Genomic DNA, 19,993 nt, shown 5'->3' with positions numbered 1-19,993 from the left:
TTGGTGTTTTGGTGTTTTGGTAGGAGGGAGAAGGGAGAAGGGAGAAGGGAGAAGTAGGATTCGTTTTTCTAATTTGTTTCGGCTCGTCTCGTCTCGTCTCGTGTGGTTAGATTTGGTTGGATTTGGATGTGGTGAGGTTGTGTTTGGTAATGGATGGATTTTGTTATGGCTTTGATCGCTATTGAGGAATGTTAGGTTTTCGGTTTGATTTGGTGGGGAGGTTGGTTGTGGAAGTGGATGATGTGGGTGAGGATGATGTAGATGATGTAGATGATGAGGTTGGAGTTGGGTTTTCTGTGATTAATTGGAATTGGGTTTGATGGAATGGGTTTTACAAGTATAATGAATTGAATGGGTTGAAATTTTTCGTTTGAAGATGTTTGTGGAGGGTGGTGGAGGGGAAAGATCGGAGATGGAAAGGAGGGAAATGGGAAATGGGAAATGGGAAATGGGAAATGGGAAGAGGAGGAGTGTGGAGGAGAGGAGAGGAGATGAGATGGATAAATGTTGGTGGAAGGGCGGCGGGATCTAGTATATGATTATATGAGTGTGTATGTGCTTTTATTTTCATTTTTACTTTTACTGTGTTGTGTTGTGTTGTGTTAACATTTATTTATTTATTTATTTATAGATGTAGAGTTTATATAGATATCCAATGTCTTCTGTATGGATATTGGTTTTATATAATATGAATGTTGTATAGATATAGAATCGAATTGATCTCATCTGTTCTTTGATTATTGTATAATTATATATGTACGTATATGTGTGATTTATATATATAGTTTACACATGTGATTTATACACAACTTATATATATATCATATAATTAAATCACAGTGGTAATTACATCAGTCAGAAAAGTACGAGATGTTTATAGAGTATTATTTTTAAATCAATGGATAGGATACACTTGATTCTGCAGTCTGGATTCCGGAGTCTGAGAGGAATGTTGTTTGGTAAGGGAGGGAATGAGGGGATGGGGAGAGCGGAGGAGGAAGGGAGATTCAAGGGGTGGGAATTGGGAGGAATGGAATGGAATAGGAAGGGAAGGAGAAGGAGTGATATATCAATACGTATCCAAGAATGAGAATATACAAAAAAGAAAGAAAGAAAGAAAGAAATCAAAATAGCGAGGAATAAAACCTCAGATTGAGGATATACACACAACTAACTACACAGTATCCCAAAAATGAGTAAATAATAAGATCCGCGCCAATTTCCCCTTTTCCCCCAGATACCCACAGAGTACCCTTAACGATTTACCAAATCTGATCATGCCGCCAATCCATGCATGTACGTATGTAAATCATTCACGACGACTGACTACCTACCTAGCATTTCAAACATTTCAAACAATTCCAAATAGTGATATTCATTATCAGATGGCACTAAAAATTAATCCCCACCATCCAGACCCAAAATGCAGATTCCCAATTGAAATTCCAGAAACACGGAAAGAATGGGTGGAGAGGAGGTGGAGCGGAAAACACGGAGTGTGATATATACGAGAAAAGTGAAGCTATTCACTCTCTGACTTACAAATCCTATTGAAAAAATTGGGGGACTCCGAGACACCAAAAAGACCCTTTTGAAGATCTTGTCAAAGACCCTTCGATTCAGGGTCCTCCGATCTGTATCGCTGTCTCACAATGTGACTTTGGGTGTGCGAATCGACGCTATTTTTTGCTTGACAGCTGCTAGTTTGCGCACTATATCTCGTGAATCACCTCCTCCATTTACCGCTAGTTTGAGGACTGCAACAAAGGGACACAAAACAACACCGATACAATAGTACACACCAATAGTTAACTTTTCTCCATATGTTCCAGAAGTCTCTAGTGCCGTGTAACAATAAACGTTGTTCAATAATTTCTTTATATTATCGAGCACCGGTACAACATCCAAACAACAATCCAATAACAATCCAATAGTTCTCAAACAAAGGCGGACACGTGGCTATAAAACGCCACATATAGGACCCCTTGTCGATCTCTTTAGATTTCCCCATCCACTTAGATTCGCGACAAAGCAAATCAAACATTCTAACGAGTCCCCTAATAAGCTAAACCAATCAAGTCTAGTCTAGTCACTCTAGTCTCAAGTCAAAGTAAGTCATCCTAATTTCTCTAACCATGGACAACATTATGAATCGACCCGAACGACTCAGCGAAGCAAACCAAGAAAAAGGCTTGGGAGAAATTCTAACACCATCAGAATACCTCAATCGCGGAATCAAAGTGATCCGCGCCATCGAGGACGCCATCCACACCACCCCTCGTCAAGACACTCCATTTCCCGATTGGAACATCCGCTATTTCAACCCCGACGGACGCCATGGTCAAGACAGTATCGAAAGACTCTGTTTCGGCGCCATGCGCAACATCCTCACCGACCCAAAGCATCCTATCGACTTCGAAGGCTATCACTGGTCTGAATTCAACTTCCATTCGAAAGGATACACCAACAGAGGGTTTGACGCAGTTTGGCCCGGATTCAATTGTGTCTGCAACTTGTGGGTATCTGCGAAGGTGGGTACAGTCATTGTGCAAACGTCAGCTACGGCGACTGATCTTGACATTCCCGGACTAGATACACCACGTCTCTACAATAGTGAGCTCATCTACCAAGCTTGGCGCGATGCGGTCACTGCGAATGTGACAGGTTCATCTCCCCAAGTTGTGTCAAAACTTACAGATTTAAAGTACATCATCCGTGCTCCAATTGGTAATTCAGGAACCCTTGCTACCATGAGAGATGTTCTTCTCTCGCAAGGTGTCTCGAAAGGCCAACTTGAAAGTGAAGTGACGGTGAAGCGAACTTTTGACGACCCATCGAGTGATGAGTTCAAAATGTTGATGGGGACCGTAAACGGAAGACCCATCGGCAGATTGTGCGCTGATCACGCGGAGAGCTTGAACGGGAAACAGGTACAGAAGATACATGTTTGGCACAAATTTATACCATGTTTTGGCGCCATGATCTTCGAACTAGGCGAGGAGAAAGCTTCGACCGAACTCGAGAGAGAACAAAGCACCCCTAGTCAAGGTAAGTCAACCACCACACAAGCTCCTTCCCAAAAACCTCAACCCCCCCAACTTCCCCCAGCAGCCCCGGCCAAAGTCACTAGGAGGATTAGCGAGAGGGTAAAGAATTTGATGAAGAAGTTTGAAGAGTGATTCTCGGTAACGAGATAAGAAGGCGCTAGCGCTAAGATATCTCAAATGTCATCAGTAGGCTTGGAGTTTAGTTTGCTAATGTCTATTGATACAAAACACCTTCGAGCCTCTTCCTACTTTGGAGTTGGGTCTCTTCTTTATGAAAGTGTTTCCATGAAAACCAAAACAAGAATAAAAATTCAAGAATACATAAAAATGTAAAAACCAGAATAGAATTTGAGGAATGTGATAGTCTTGATCGGAAAGGTGATGAAAGTCTCAGTGTGAAAATTGAACATAGTGCCAATGCACTAGCAAAGTAAAAATAAAATGTCAACTACCTGACCAAAGGCTATCCGGCCCCAGGGCAACAGATAGCTATCCCCCACAGTACTTAAATAATCTATGTCAGCGTAGTCGACTGTCTACATGTACAAGATCTCTCAACTCTCCATCTCTCCTCCCCCAATCTTCCACTACCCACCAACCCCTCCATCCCAAACATCTTACACCGAACCAGAAACTCAACTATCTGTACTAAGATCATATACAATATGTAAGTATCCCAAAAATTTACTGAGCGACTGGATAGCATATATCTTTCACATCCCTCCATAAAATTTCCGTTACACCACGATCTTCTCCTTCCCCTCCATTTGCACTAGCGTATGAAAATTGAAAATCAAGACAAGAAATCAACTCAACACGTAGGCTCCCCTCTCCATCCTCGAAATTTCCCATTCAATCTTTCTCAAAAGATATTCTTCAAAAATCCTTTTTCTTACATCTAAACACACGCAAGAGGTGACAACAGCAACAAGAGTACATAGACAAAGCAAAGGAGTCAATCCCCAAGCGTGGGGCAATCGCGGCTCGAAAATTGCAGTATCAAAAATGGGGTTTGCAGTAGACATGTGGATAAAAGAAAGTTCCTCTCACCTGAATCTTCCATGTTGGCGACGATGCTCGTATGCACATCTACACCTGCATCTAATTATATCCTCAAGTCTTTTCGGATATATCATTAAGAAGTTTTTAAATCACGTGAACATGCAGGAACGAACCAAAGCAGTACCATGAAGTGGATTGAATCCCGCAAACCCAGTAAATCCCGAGATTTTCAAACCCTGCCCACTTACCGAGGCGAGACGGAGATGCCTCCGTAGGAAAGATGGAATCCCATTAAAGCGGTATGGATTGCAGATATCCCATACTTATTTTCGATATGTAAAGAACGCCCTGCAGTACAGGCTGCACTGCAGTATCGAGCAACTATCGAATTCCGCCACAAAATATTCAACAAGCTCTCTCAGCTGGCACTGCTAAACAATGCAAGATTCGTAATGTCTGACGCCACCAAGAAGAGGTCAAGAAGCTAACGTGCACGAAGATATGTAACTCCTGAGAGGGTAGATGCGATTGGCAGATATCATAACTCAATGGAGAAGCTGTATGCAGTGGAAGTCGTGAAGAGTAAAACACCGCTGAATCATAGAACGCTTGGACGTGTAAAACAATACTATACGAACTTGAACTTCAAGTTTCAGATGGTCGTTTCTGTATTCTCACCTCGAAATCATAAACAGGCAATTTGAGAAGCGGGATCTCCAAGAACATAATCACATAGTGACCTCTCTGACCTTCTATTCCCTGTTTCTGTTATCAGATGACTTCTCATTCAACATGAACTCTATGATACTGTCTGATCTAAATTGAGATGGCCATTGTTCCAGTGACACATTTGGTTATACTCGCGAATGTTAATGAGCTAACATTTCTGTAGTAAGATTGATTAGCTTGACTAAAGGCGGATGTAAACATTCAGCAGTAAAGTAACAAGGATGGCGAGATTAGAGGAGTTCACTGTATACAACGTGGTACGTTAGTTCATTAATATGTCTTACGGCAGTTGGCCTAGTTGATCTGCGAACCAGATCATGCAGGAGGGAGAGTTAATGCAAGTCCCTGCTCCCGTTTCTTTAAGCCTAAGAGGTGATTCCCATAGCCGAAAAATATCTTGCCATGAAAGAATTGCTATCTTATTAAATGAATGGAGATGAATGAGAAGGCTCACGGCCAGAAGGGGCGTCATGATGGGATATTGTGGAGTGAAGTACGTGGTGAAAAGGAAAAATTGTCAAGGAAGAAGAGAGGGGCAACAGGCTATACCGGCAAACATGAAGTGGGGAATTCCGCCCCACTCACCAAAGCGGAGTGGATTGAAATGTAGTTATCCAGCAATCCGAAATATCGCTAAACCTTCATCCGAGCTAAACGATGAAACTCGATAAATGACAGCGGTTGCGCACCGCGCTTTGACAGCCACAATAATTAAAGTTTCGGCTCTTCCCCTTCTCATTTCTGGGGTTCAATCTAAGTCCGAGGGCGAGGGGTATTTCTTGCCTTGTGTACAATTGGAAACGTTCATGATATTCGGCCGGTGAACCAATTACACGAATATATTCATATTTTGTTTCCTGTTTAAGAAAGATTCAGTGCAACTGATTTGTAGCCAAAGTGGACCCGTCTCACAGTAGAGTTACTAAATCCTCAGATGCTGCATGCATGAAAGTGGTACGATGAAGACTCTCTACCCTGTCTACTCTGGGTGATCAGACTTGAGGACTAACCATCATGGGAAGGATAGTTGGTAATTATCAATCAAGATTGAGGGTCAACTCTCGTATGCCAACGCTGAAGTGATTAAATTTTGAGTTGATTGAAACATGTTGATATTAACAACAACAGTATATAGATGATGTGATGAGAAGCTTCATTTTACTTTTATGAAACGGGTGTTTAATGACAGGGAATCGGGTGATGGACCAAGTCCAAATTGCCCCCCATCTTCAAGTCTCTCCGATGAGATTAAATTCGCGGGGTGGTCTCAAACACTCATATATGATTCTTGAGTCAAAGCCCTAAGCATGAGTAAGAGTAGTATGGTTGATACTGCTATGGACGTTTTATCTGCCGCGCCCTTAACGGATAGCGCGAGTAAGAAAAATCAAGGTCTCTTGGAATGCAAACCCTCTGCAGCTCAGAGCATTGATTTCAGCAGATTCGTTCTTTGCTAATCCTCTTAAGACACTTGGGAATCTAAGCGGTAGCGAATCAAAATAGATGTGATGTCCGCAATACACACGAGATCATTAATCTTCAATATGACGCAATGGCAGTTGTGATCGATCGTGTTCTAGCCAGAAATCTCTTGTAGAAATTGAAAGACGAACCTAAACTGTTGAAGTTTGCGAATTAAGCAAAAGAAAAACATCCAAACGTGCATATTTCGAGAATTTTGGAATCTTACTTGAACCAATGCATGCATAAGAATTGTCACTTAAACCGCATGCATCAGTACGGAGTAAGATCATGAGAATGGAAGCGAAAATAGTCTTTCCAGGGGTGATTCGGGTCTGGGAGCGGCCTAGCGCTCCGTAACTAATCCCTGCGTAATCTCTCAAATCCATGAAAATCTTGTTGGAGATTGCACTATCTGATGACCCAAATACAATTGAAATAGGCCCTTAAAGATTAGGTCGAGCTTATGGAGCATCAAATAAGGAAAAGGCTAAACCAAGATTGGGCAAAAGCTGTACTGCCTCGTAAACTCGCGTTTGACCCGCAGTGTCTGGTTGCTTTTTATGTGGTCAAAAGTGGCTTGTAGTATGATCTTCGTACCCATCAATATCCCGTGATAGAGGCTCAAAGTAAAATTACCGTACAATGAGGTCAATTGTGATTTGCACAACCTGCGAATATGATGGCTGTGAAATCGTGTATTGCGGGAAGAGCAGCCGATTACAGCAGTATGAACATGTGAGATATGGATTGATTGTGGTGACAGCGATATTTGCATGGTTCGTAATCAGATGGTTGGGACCCTGTAGGGTTTCAATCTGCCTCCGCACAGACCTTGGTATGTCGACGAGAGGATGCAATTCGATATAGGAAACGATTAGAAGGATGAACGTCTGTGCAAAAGCCTCAAAGAGCAGGGGGGCCTTCAGGTTGAGGTGAGACTTACATGGTCGGTCGTAAAGGCAATGTGTGACCAAGATATTTACTGTTTCGATTCGGCACCAAATGGAGAACTCGGGAGTCTGTGCAAAAGGCATAAGTTTATCGGATGAGACCCTTGAGAAGTCGGGACTAGACTGCTTCTAATTCTAAAAGAAGGGAGATAGTCAACCAAGTGTTTCTTGCTGGGGTCTCGCCTAAGGTAGCTAGGATATATCAAAGACTAGGACGGAGAGAGCGTAGAGGGAGGAAGATCGAAAGCGATTTGAACCGATCAGACATCTTACGTAGGGAGGTAGACCAGTGGTTCTATGATGAATTGATCGCTTTTATGAATGCATCCTTGGACCATCACTCTTAATATAGATTTATCTTCCACATGGAGGTGAATTGGTGGCCGTCTTCGTATGTAATGATGGCTGTGGTCAGTGTGGTGTGATGAGAAAGAGAAGATGATAAAAAAAAAATGGATAGATGCATTGGGGGCTGATTAAATCTCGAGCTGTTATTGCTGTTGCTGTTGACATTGTTGTCGGTATTGATTTTGAGGTTATTGATGTTGATGATAATGATGATGATAATGGTGATGATGATGATGTTGATGTTGTTGTTGTTGTCAAGAATGGAAATGGAAATGGAAATAGAAATGTTCACTGGCGCTGGTCATCGATACCTACCTACCTGTCGCACAGACACTTTAGCTGGGAGTACGGTAGGTTGTATGATCGCACGGTACTTTGACAAGAGATGACGACCTCACTGCCTTACTAATTTACCACCTCACCACCTCACCACCTTACTACCTTACTTCCCTACGACGACCTATTGCCTAGCTACCTCAAAATTAATCAATTCCTGTCAATCTCTCCTCCGTCTTCTCCTTCTCCTTCTCCTCCTCCTTCTCCCTCTCGTCATACACTCGTCGGCGGGGTAAACAATCCCATCATCCTGCGGGTAGGTAGCTACCGCATTTCTATAATTAATTCGATCCATATTGGAGACATTTTGGCTTCCTTGCTAAAAGATGTCTTGTCTGTCTGTCTGTCTGTCTGTCTCTGCTCAGGTAGGTAGTATCAATTATCAAATACCTTCCTGCCTTCCTTTCCTCCCGCAATATTGACCTCATCGATCAATTGAAAGCATCCAACTAATCATCTTGCTAGATACTCATACCACTATCTCGAATCTCGATCTCTCTACAAACGAATGAAACGATCCTCGTGCAATTACAAAGGGAATATGCAGCCAGCCGTTTGTGAGACTTGACTAGGGAAAATACCCACCAACACGACAGGGTCATAAACAAGGAAATATATGCGACAACCACATTCGATATACAGGATATACAAGATATACAGTAGGATACTCGAATGCAGAATTTATCAAGTGAACGAGTCTCGAGCAGGTGATGCCAAAATGCACCTGGGCCCAACATCCACTTGTAGATCCAACCCACTTAATGTATTGCCATGCAATTTGATTTCGTTTCTTCATACTCAACCGGTTCGCGACTTCACGTTATCTTATCAAAGATGAGAATGTATGCGCTCCACTTACGCATCGACATCTTTACGACTTCCCAACATCCATTTTGACGAAAAAGTTTGGAGATGCCGACCCATTATTCTCGCAAGACTGGACTTATTGAGTTGAATCCACGAGGATCTACCACCAACCAAAGTGTCGGGTCTCCAGTAAAGCAAGGGGGTGAAGAGTAAGCATTTCATGGGTCAATTGGATGGGTGACATCGTGAGAACGTCACTTGCAGTAGATTTGTGATGGCATAGATTTCGAGCCCCAGCCGTGGAGATTCTTGGTGAGATCCGTCTAGCATTCCCCACAACTAATCTCATACGAAGTTTGCATGGTTGGCGTCTCACGAATCTATCATCCCCCAAATCTATGATGGAGGTCAATGCACACAGTCACGACTGACTGAGATGTGTGGCACACACATGCAACTAGCTACATGCCACAACATCTCAGATTTTGGGTTTTGAGTTTGCAAGTTTTACAAATTTACGCGTTATGATCCAGATAATCTGTTCTCTCGCCACAAGCTGTGGCAATCAGCAATCAGCATCTCGATGCTCAATCTTCTCCAATTTGCAATGCCCCTAAATTCGAAATGCTGGTCTACCTAAAGTCGCACTTATTCTGTCACTATTTTGGCTCAAAAACAGTGCCATGCGTGGTTGTCAGGGTATAGAGCCAACCATTGGTGAGAATTTCCAAGGCTTCAGCCCTCGACAAGGGTTGATCAAATGCAATTATCCGGGACACAAGTCAGTCTGACACGGCCATATCCGTACAGTACCATTTCCACGGGATCAAGCCGTCCGCCCCCCCGGCTTAGTATCGCGTCTCGTATTGGCTCTTTATTCTCCTCCCATGGCACATCACGACTCTTTACTCTAACCCAGCGAAAACAATTTACCGTCCAGATGGGCGCATGTTGTGTGCAGTTTGTTCAACCACATAGGGCTGTTCAGGCTTGAATATAATGCCCCTCTTCTTCTCAGTGATTTCCTGAGACCAGCAATTGACTCGAAGCCTCGAACGTTTGCTAATGTTTGCTCCACTAAGCCCGAATAACTCATCACATATGCATGGATCTAAAAGTACTCCGCGGCGAGCTTTCCGAGCCCCGCCAATTTATCACAACTTTCTATCACAATTTGATATGGTATTTGCATATACAAACATTCCTTTCATTGTTATGGCCGCGTAGTGCGCTGGAAAAGATTTTATCTGACCGGGGAATAAGTTATTCTATGCATACCGATCCGATAATATCAGCCGATCGGGCTCTAGGCTGATGCTAAGAATTTACTTAGAACTAGTTGTTATAGTAATGGCGTTCGACATAATCCATACCTCAAATGTCGCCGACAGATTTCGCTTCAAGCCACTTTAAGCAAGGTCGAATTCATCACTCCCCATGAGATCTCTAGACCTTATCCTTCCCGCCTCCACTATGGATTTAATCCCAGTGCTTATATCTTCTTGTATCATGGCTCATGGTAGATCTTGCTTGGTGCCTCGCAAGATCCATGACCCATGAGGACTTTGACCTCTTTCGAAAGATGGTAGTATATCCCTTTCATCAAAAGCCTCAGCGCCACACACTGTAGGTTCACAAGGTAGCCAATGCTGCCTCGAATTCTGACGTGCTGGCATGATGTTAGCGTCCTTCTGGATCACGACCATGTCAGTTTCCGATTGGCCATCACTCTAGCTACAATGTCTTCGAAATTGCAGCCTTGGTCAGGTTATCTCATAGATCCCTGCCAGTAGCAAATCTATCAATCACCCTTTTAGGATATCGTTTGTATGGGATTGATTTCAGCAGTAAAGCATACTAGTGAATTGCCAGCCTTGTCTGTTTTTGTTTCACTATCTCTGCCTCCCCGGTCAAGGCACTCGATTGGAATAGTTGGAATCGCACTGTACAACCTTGCCTACCGGCACTTTCACCAGTAGTGGGGAACAAGTCTATATGAATCAATTTCCTTCCATTGCTTTAAAGGCCGGAAAAGACTTGTCCAGATCTCACAATACGCATTCATTTCCAAGGTGTGACGCATATACAAATACTGAACATATTTCCTTCTTCAATACATACACTTTCTCAATAACTTCAACCTCTTTGATCATCTTCAGTTCATATCTGTTCTAAAGTCACTTCTTTCTTCAAGCTTTTGTGTCAACTTGACGAAGTATCAACTTCAGATCAATCTTTACACTATCAGCAACAACAAGTCTTGCATCAAGCAAGACAACTCGGAAAAATGACGATTATATCACACACATCCTGGCGCTGGAATGGGGACTCTCACATTCCATTTTGCTATATGGATACAGCCGGCATGGTTCAATCTATGAATCCCCAAACAACAACATCAGCAGGCTTAGGGAGAGCAACCGTTGCTGCTCCCATCATGCCAATAAGCTCTTATGGTGGCAGCACTTTCAACATGCCCAATAGCCATCAACAGATTCAACAGAACTCATATGGTTTCACGTCTTACAATGATGGTAGCTTAAACACTATCATCCCAACTTACGGAGCCAATTACATTCAGCCACGACCTCTTCCCGGCATGATGCAATCTTTTGCTCCTACTCCAAAACAGGCACCTTTCAACGGAAGCAACCGACGAGGATTTGTGGGAAGTACGCATCAAAATCAAAGTCCTCAAATCAAACCTGAACCTTCATGGGCAACACCTGCAGGTCAAAAATCACCACCGAAAACACAATCAACCCCACCACCTAGCAAAGACATGAATCCTCTTCCTTTGTCTGGCTCTGATGAGGCACACATTGGGAGCACAGCAATTGACCGACTTATGAAAGTCATTCAAACTAAAGCACAAACATTGCAAACGCAATTACCACCTATTCCTCAGATTACAACTGTGGTAGGTGCACCCCACACCCTCTCTCGACAGGATTCAATGTATCGAAGATTTCATGGATATGAAAAAGAAGAAAAGCAAATGCTCACATCTGGTAAGGCTTCGAGTGAACCAGGACACTCCAAGAGAAAAGAGAAGAAGTATCCATGCACTTTCGAGGATTGTCCATCAAGTTTCCCACAGAAGACACACTTGCAAATCCATCTCCGGAAGCATACTGGTGCAAAACCATATGTAAGTAGTCAGAATCTATGCATGTCACTTAATATGTACACCAAACTAATAGTATATGTTTAGACATGTAGCTGGAAATCTTGCGGTCGACAATTCTCTCAGGCAGGAAACCTCAAGGTAAGAGTTCCCTTTTGCCTCTCATCTGTCAAATTTCATGCTAATCAAGAATCTCCTCAGACGCATATGAATCGTCACAGTGGCGAACGACGCTTTTCTTGCGAAATATGTGGCAAGCGTTTCGGACAACCAAGCAATCTGAGTGCTCATGCAATCGTTCACACTGGCGAAAAACCCTTTGAATGCAAACTCGACGGATGCGAGAAACGTTTCACACAACGTGGTAACCTCAAAGTACGCTAACTCATTAACTTCTTATTTTTACCTTTCCTTTCATCGTCCCACTCATGGAATAAGCTCTAACATTTCGTCAATCAGACTCACCACAACAACTTTCACGAGCAAACAATTGAAAATCTCTTGTTGAAACTTGAAAGCGGCGAATTCGACCTGGAGGCTAACAAAGAATTCTGGTCTTACTTCATAGATCTTTACAAAAACAGTAACAAGGGCATCAAAGGACGAGGCAAAGATAGAAACATCAGTCCCCGAAGTCGATTATCCAAGAGCGGCCATGCAAGTACTGGCACAAATGCTAGCAGTTATATCTCGTCTAACATGCGAAGTTGTCATGGACTCATGGGCGTGGATGCAACCTCACCATTCAGTAGTGATGTAACGATGTACGATTCCGATGCGAGTCTGAGGAGTCATACCAGTGGAAGCATGAGTGTACATAGTAGTTATGGTTCTGTCTCCAGCGATGGAACGGCATCTACCTGCTCAAGTTCCTCAGACGAAATTACCTCAGATTATGAGGATCATCGTGGTGAAAACTCAAGAGGCGGATTCTCTTTTGGAGAGAGGCTGTACTAAGCTTCTGCTAATAGTTCAAGACAAGAAAGCTCGGGGATTGGTGAGGGGAGGGCGAGCACATATAACAAACGTACAAAGTTACGAGAAATGCAAGTTACGAACGAGCAGAAAAACGAAAATGGACGAATGGTAGAAAACTATCTTCATCAACACGACTATCATTCTCATCATCATTATCAAACGACCGCGCACACGACCATCTACAAAAAAGCGTTGTATTTTTACAGCACCAGACCGAGTGCCTACCCATCACTTCTGTATCAGAAGTAGTTTATCTGGACATTTTTCTTATTTTTTTATATCTTTCATTATCACAATCCTTTCATTCTTCCATTTTTCATTTTTTACTCATTTTTCCCGGGTGGTACAGTCAATACAAAATCTTACAAACTGCGGATATCATGTATTTCTTAGGAAGGGCAGGGATCTTTGTATTTTGGGCAGACAATAGTGGAACGGGGAGATATTAGTAGATGTATGAGGACAGAATGGGAGTGGGGCAAAGGGATGGAGTATATCTTGTATGGATAGGTTGAGGAATCGATGAGGGGGGGAATAAGTGGAGAGAAAGTGGGAAAGGAGAAGTACAATATTGAGTATAATTATCACAATAGTTGATAGTCAGATAGTCAAGCGAATTAGATTTATTAACGAATAATATGACCACATTCTTATCAATTAAGCTTGATCCATTTCAAGTTGTTCAATATTTCCAAGATCCCATGGTGATAACCATGCGCTATTCTAGATGCTGCTGAGGAGTCATCTTATGTTTTACACTTACTGAAGGACTAGAACTCAAGATATGGATACCAAAACAAAAGGTGCGAGTATATCGCTATTGAATCTTCTCCAGACCCTCAAATAAGTTACACGTAGTGACCACTGACCGAATGCCATGAGGCTGCAAGTATTGACATCTCATCCATCCCTTACCTTAAACGGCCAGCCTCACAGCTTCGCCTCGAATCATCCCGTACCGATTATTGGAACCCGACGCGAGGGAGAAGGAGAACTTGGTAGGGAGTTGCCTGTTTCCGATTTCTTCCTCCCAAACTAACCTTTCAATGTGAACTAACACACCGAAAAACTGCAGAGAGAAATCTCTAGAATGTACGTATGAATGTGTACAGATTACTGCGCAAACAGCACGTGAAAGAATGGATGAATTGTTCTACACGGTATGTAGGTACAGTGTCTTCAACCACGGTAATTGCCTCGCTTTCGCATTGATCTTCACACCGAGTACCTACCTATCTGCAAGCAAGCAAGCAAGCAAGCAAGCTCTGCTCTGCACTGACGAAATCTCTGATGTTGCACTGCTTCTACATACACACACACACATACATACATATCTACCATAATACACACACATACGTACATGGTGCATAGTACATAGGACGTACCCGGGGGAACAGGTAGGGTATGTACGATTGATGCGGTTCTGCATGCATACTCGAGCATTCACCGCTTCACCCCAGGTTACATTCTGTTACATACACCACCTACCGATGCTGGGAATGGCGATATGAAATCGTCACTTTGACAAACGAATCGTGGTCAATCTGGCATGCATCAAACAAATATCGCACGACTGACTCAAGCCATTTCTTCACATGCCCACGCGCGATTCAAACGCAGGATTAATATCCTTCCATTCCATGTCTTTCTTCGTTTGAAGTAACGTTCCGTATATGCCGTATACTAGGTGGGTATGTAAATTGAACAAGCGTCGCATCACACTAAACCCTTTTCAAATAAGCTTATCTCCTATTTCCTATCACCGGACTGGGCTGAATGGGGGAATGATTAATGAATTGCTGAACCTTCGAGTGTTTGATCCACTCGAGCCACTTTGGCAATCCTTCAATCACTCAACGATACCTGCAGAAACCTTTTCGCTCCTTTGGGAAATGTGTGGAGACTAGGTTGTTGAGCTTGTTACGGGTCTGCATTCCCTCTTTCATCTCCATCCGCATTTCGCACAGATCTTATGATCTCATCTCGTTGCAAACAAAAACGCGGGAAACAATCCCAGCTTGTCTAACAAATTTAGCAAACCCGGCAACTAGCAGTAGTCAGTAAGGTTAAACTGGCAGCTAGCAGCGGGATGGAATCTAGATCTGCCGCGCTCCCCCCTTTAGTTGCACCTGTCTTTGACTTTTCTTTCGATTCGTCCGAGATCTGAATTGGAACTAGTGTGCAGGTCTGGATTTGTTTGGCATGCTTTATGGCAACGATTGGTATGCGCAAGGGAGAAATTCTGAACCAGGCAATTCCCCTAGGCTCGTCTAATTTAGGAAATAATCGGTCGTCTTGGGCATAAGTGCTGATGGTTTTTGGCCATCCAAACCCAGTGTGGGGTTCTGTTCAATTCTGGCTCGATTTCCCGTTTCCTGTCTGCGTCTGTGTACAACAGGACATGGGCTCTTTCGATTCGCAATGCGATTCATCGTCCATGTCATGGATTCTACGATCTTGACGGCTTGGCCTATGGCGCGGCACGGATGGGACGGTACATGTGTGGCACAGACTGGAGGATGCTCGAGAAACTAGCTTTTGGGTACACACTGCACACTATGTATGGTCCCATCTCTACGGACGCACGGGAAGAGCCTGTGAATAGCCGGTTTTTAGTTTAGGGATAATAAATAGGTAATTTTAACATCATGTCAAGTCCTGCCTCTACTACAAACGCTTCCAAAAAATGGTATAGCAGATTTAATTATATTCACATCTCTGGGCTGAATATTGAAAACTTCATGTTGGAGTGGGATCGTCAAGAGAAAGGGGTTGGGTGTGTGAGCCTTGTTTGTCAATTGCGCGATAACCTTTAACCCATGACGCAGATCAGAACACGGGTACATCACGTGCAAGGGAATGGAAGGTATCATTTGGATTAGAATCATTTTGGAATGTATTTAGAATGTACAATGTATAATCGTATGACGGCCCGATCATCAAACTTTGCTGAGCCGAGACAAGGCGAAATCTCTTGTCATCGGATTCTCGGATCATCAGCTGGCTGATATATGATACATCGGTCGCTCCTCATAATCGTATCCTATCATATAACCAGGATAATGAAAATTCCTGACTCAAGTATCTCGCCTTAGTGAAATAAGGGGGACCTTTCAGTATCCAATAAATTTCCCAGACCATCTAAAAAATGATATATTGTATGTAGCTTGCAAATAAACTCAGCTGCAACTTCACCGCGACCCCACAACCCGGTATCCATCAGATTCAGCCCCCGTGGAGCGTCGACACGAATAATATATTATCATTGGATTGCAATGCGTATGAAGCTTCACCCTCTAATTCCCAATCTGCGTCGTTGATGAGGACTAGGATGCCGGGACGCCTAGGGACACGCAATGTGTGGTTAGTATGGAATTTTAGCATGTTCTGGTGCATACGGGGAAGTGGCTTGGTACCGGGGATAGTTTTGAAACGGTGAAAGCTCAAAAGAAAGTCGACGGAAGGTGCAGATAATGGAAATTCAGATGAACATTAGGGGCATGGCATAACATGGTATCGACACCCAAGCCCAAGAGAATCCAAAAATACTTTCATCGAAACCAACCCATGGTAACACACTAGTGTCCTTCCCTTCCCATGCCTTTCGAGACATTGAGGAAATTGGAAAATAATAAACTTGCGACTCACACGTGATCGTCCAGAACAAACATGTCTTTTCTACTATCTTGCATGATTTCGTCGCACAGATAATTTACCAGCCAGCCGACTGTAACGGGATCGCCCTTGGAATCTGTTTTGGGGATTGAGAGTTTGTGGGATCGTTGGTCGGAAAATAACATTTCGAGACCGCCACTGTTGGAGGGTTAGTTGGATTTGTTTTAGGGAATATTGGGGCGGAGCAGAGAGGCGTACGTAAATTCTACCACGATAGAGAGGGTATCTGTCGCCATTTTGAAGTTACGTTGTGGACTTTTGAATTCTTGGAGGTTTTGATATTGAAGTGGTGGTTTGCGTCGGGGAAATTTTGGCAGCGGCAGAAATGCGACGCTTCACAGCCTCGCTTATTTTGGACTTGTAACTTCGGACAGCAACGTTTATTCTTTGTGGAAAACCGAGTTTATGATGAAAAGAATTGAAGTGCTCTGTTTCGCAAGATGCGTAAAATTAATTCTAAATCTTACACTTCTTTTCATATCAATATCAAAGAGTTTCAATGAAATTTGGATTTTTAACCGATTTTCAAAATGCATTGTGGTGATGTGACTCCAACCAAAAATTCCTGTAAAAATGGGTGAAAACAATTTTCACGACATCAACAAAATATCTCCCAGACAGCAATATTGAACCCACCACGAAATCACGACTTTATATGATATTGGCGTTCAACCTGGATATGATCCAAACGATTTTACGATAAATCTCATTTTCTTTCGTGAATGCGTTGATGAAACAATATTAAATATGATGGATAAAATTACTCCAGAATATCTTGCGGCAGGTGCCAATAGACATCCTTCTGCTGCCGATTGGGACGAGTCTGGACTTTTGGCCTATGGAACAGATAGGAATATCGCATTATGGTATCCCGGAGTAAGTTTTGACATGTCTTTGATGAAGATCCGGATCATGGGGATTTATGACTGGTCCTCTAATGCCTATCAAGAGAAGATACTGATGATGTCTAGAATGAAACTTCCAGAGGGGTTTTCGAACTTCTCAGTGGCCATACGGATACTGTCAATGTGGTGAAATTCATGCCGAAATCACATGGTCTCATACTCAGTGGATCTGTTGATAAGACGATCCGGATATGGAAACGGGATGAAGTATCAAAGACTTATACTTGTGTTCAAACTATTACCGATCATCAGAGCACAATCAATTGTATAGCTGTGACGGAAGGATCCAAAATCTTTGCTACCGGATCAGCAGATGCTATTGTCAATGTGTGGAAACTGGATGATAGCAATGTTGCAAGTTTGCAGCAGTCTATCACGATTACTCCCCGATTGTTCCCTCTGGCTTTGGCTTTGAGTCCTTTGACTGGAGCTTCGGATTCTTTGGTTCTTGCAGTTGCGGGTACTAAGGATATTATTCAACTTCATGTGCTTGATGCGCAGGCAGGATCAGAATTCAAGTACAAAGCCACATTATCTGGACATGAAGGATGGATCAGATCATTGGAATTCACCAAAGAGAGCGATAGTCTCACGAGTGATTTACTACTATCATCAGCTAGTCAGGATAAATACATCCGACTCTGGAGAATCCATCAAGGCAAAGAATTGCCAGCCGCAGCCACAGCAGCCGATCCAACATTCGGTGCATTCATGCCTGGAAAATCTCTATCCAACAAGGCTCATCGATTCCAAGCTCAAGGACTGGATTTCTCAGCTACATTCGAAGCTTTACTGCTCGGGCACGAAGATTGGATCTACAGTACACGCTGGCTTTCTCCATCTTTGACCTCCAACCAAAAACCCCAACTCCTATCCGCATCAGCAGATAATTCTCTCGCCATCTGGGAACCCGACACCCACACCGGCGTCTGGGTAACCATCGCACGGCTTGGCGAGATCAGTGCGGAAAAGGGTTCTACCACCGCCACTGGTAGCACCGGCGGTTTCTGGACCGGTCTCTGGTCTCCCACCGGCAGCACCGTCGTTTCGCTCGGCCGAACGGGAAGTTGGCGTCTATGGAACCACGATACATCTTCCGATCGCTGGGCCCAAAATACTGCCATCACAGGCCATGTGAAGTCCGTCATGGGAATCGCATGGTCGAAAGACGGAAGTTATTTGCTCTCGACTAGCACGGATCAAACTACTCGCTTACACGCCCAGTGGAAGAGAGATGCACTAAGCAGTTGGCATGAGATGGCGAGACCGCAGATCCACGGCTATGATTTGAATTGTATCGATTCTCTCGGCGCCTCTCAATTCGTCTCCGGCGCCGACGAGAAACTCCTCCGAGTATTCAACGAACCCAGAGCCGTCGCCACGCTCCTCCACAAACTCTGCGGCATCGGCAACGAAAACCCCACCAACATGCCCGACGCAGCCAACATGCCCGTCCTCGGCCTCTCCAACAAAGCCATCGAAGCCATCACCGACGACCAAACCATCTCACAACCCGACGACCGCGACCGCGACGCCATAGACCCCGCATCCATCGTGCACAAATCAACCCTCGATCTCTCCTCCCCTCCCCTCGAAGACCATCTCTCCCGACACACGCTCTGGCCCGAAACCGAAAAACTCTACGGCCACGGCTACGAAATCTCCGCGCTGGCCGCCTCCCACGATGGCTCGATTATCGCCACCGCCTGCAAAGCCAGCTCGATCGACCACGCCGTCATCCGACTCTTCGAAACGAAAGAATGGCATGAACTCAAACCTTCTCTCACCGCGCACTCTCTCACCGTCGCGCGTCTGCGCTTCTCAAGCGATGACAACTATCTCCTCTCCGTCGGACGCGATCGTCAATGGGCGATCTTCAAACGCGATGATTCAGATCGAAATACCTATGCGTTGGCGGAGAGTAACCCGAAAGGCCACACGAGGATGATTCTTGATGCGGCGTGGGCGCCTACCTCTTCTGGTAGCACATCCCCCGTCTTCGCAACCGCCGGACGCGATAAAAGCGTCAAGATCTGGGGCCGCGACGCAGAAGGCAAATTCGCTTGTAAAGCGACCATCGCATCCGAAGCACCCGTTACCGCGATTGATTTCTGCGATGAGCTGGTGGGGGAAAGTACCGTGTACTTAGCTGTTGGGACTGAAGTTGGGAGATTCAAGATTTATCGGGTGGAGATTGGAGATGAGATTACTGTTGCTGAGTTGGAGTTGGAGATTAGGTATGTGTTATTTTTCGTCCCTAATGATTCTCATCTTGATCTTGATCTTCCCTCAAACTTCTACTTTAATTCTTCCTTTCCTCTTATTTAGATATACTAAATCGATATCATAGCAATAATTACTACCCCTCCAAAGCCATCACCCAATTAGCATGGAAACCATCTTCAAAAGAAACATCAGAGAATAATACTTCAAGCATGGAACTTGCAATTGCAAGTGAAGATAGTTCTTTAAGGATTTATTCTCTATGTTGAATAATTCTAAGGGGTATCGTATGTTAAAGTACGCCTCCTGTAATGCTTTTGTTGAACGCCAAACCTATCTGCCCATAAATAGATACATACAAAGTTAAAGGCGTTAAGGCACTCTACATAAAATAGACAAAAT

The 19,993-nt window shown here is 43.8% G+C and overlaps 6 protein-coding genes across 6 annotated transcripts; 4 read left to right on the top strand and 2 right to left on the bottom strand.

Annotated features, from left to right (window-relative positions):
* Nucleotides 1-2,135: 2,135 nt before the first annotated feature.
* Nucleotides 2,136-3,179, top strand: EAE98_006358 (uncharacterized protein; the record flags this gene model as incomplete). The annotated part of the gene is made up of 1 exon (XM_038953981.1): nucleotides 2,136-3,179. The coding sequence occupies one exon, from the start codon at nucleotides 2,136-2,138 to the stop codon at nucleotides 3,177-3,179; it is 1,044 nt and encodes a 347-aa protein (XP_038809771.1).
* A 3,695-nt stretch (nucleotides 3,180-6,874) lies between these two features.
* Nucleotides 6,875-7,324, bottom strand: EAE98_006357 (uncharacterized protein; the record flags this gene model as incomplete). Its single annotated transcript, XM_038953980.1, has 1 exon — nucleotides 6,875-7,324. The coding sequence occupies exon 1, from the start codon at nucleotides 7,274-7,276 to the stop codon at nucleotides 6,875-6,877; it is 402 nt and encodes a 133-aa protein (XP_038809770.1). The 5' UTR covers nucleotides 7,277-7,324.
* A 328-nt stretch (nucleotides 7,325-7,652) lies between these two features.
* EAE98_006356 (uncharacterized protein) lies at nucleotides 7,653-7,919 on the top strand (the record flags this gene model as incomplete). Its single annotated transcript, XM_038953979.1, has 1 exon — nucleotides 7,653-7,919. One exon carries the CDS (start codon nucleotides 7,653-7,655, stop codon nucleotides 7,917-7,919), a length of 267 nt encoding a protein of 88 aa, XP_038809769.1.
* Nucleotides 7,920-10,657: 2,738 nt separating this feature from the next.
* On the top strand, nucleotides 10,658-13,410 carry EAE98_006355 (uncharacterized protein). Its single transcript, XM_038953978.1, has 4 exons — nucleotides 10,658-11,834; nucleotides 11,898-11,951; nucleotides 12,012-12,185; nucleotides 12,270-13,410. Exons 1-4 carry the CDS (start codon nucleotides 10,971-10,973, stop codon nucleotides 12,765-12,767), a joined length of 1,590 nt encoding a protein of 529 aa, XP_038809768.1. The 5' UTR covers nucleotides 10,658-10,970; the 3' UTR covers nucleotides 12,768-13,410.
* Nucleotides 13,411-15,642: 2,232 nt separating this feature from the next.
* Nucleotides 15,643-16,908, bottom strand: EAE98_006354 (uncharacterized protein). The gene is made up of 3 exons (XM_038953977.1): nucleotides 16,662-16,908; nucleotides 16,437-16,601; nucleotides 15,643-16,131 (listed from the first exon to the last, which is right to left on the bottom strand). Exons 1-3 carry the CDS (start codon nucleotides 16,697-16,699, stop codon nucleotides 16,014-16,016), a joined length of 321 nt encoding a protein of 106 aa, XP_038809767.1. The 5' UTR covers nucleotides 16,700-16,908; the 3' UTR covers nucleotides 15,643-16,013.
* Nucleotides 16,909-17,210: 302 nt separating this feature from the next.
* On the top strand, nucleotides 17,211-19,860 carry EAE98_006353 (uncharacterized protein; the record flags this gene model as incomplete). The annotated part of the gene is made up of 3 exons (XM_038953976.1): nucleotides 17,211-17,339; nucleotides 17,435-19,605; nucleotides 19,719-19,860. The coding sequence occupies 3 exons, from the start codon at nucleotides 17,211-17,213 to the stop codon at nucleotides 19,858-19,860; spliced, it is 2,442 nt and encodes an 813-aa protein (XP_038809766.1).
* Nucleotides 19,861-19,993: the final 133 nt, after the last annotated feature.

The sequence above is a fragment of the Botrytis deweyae genome (assembly GCF_014898535.1).
Source record: "Botrytis deweyae strain B1 chromosome Unknown BDEW_013, whole genome shotgun sequence".
Taxonomy (NCBI): domain Eukaryota; kingdom Fungi; phylum Ascomycota; class Leotiomycetes; order Helotiales; family Sclerotiniaceae; genus Botrytis; species Botrytis deweyae.
The sequence above is the reverse complement of the archived record's forward strand: the minus strand, read 5'-3'. Positions and strand labels throughout refer to the sequence as shown.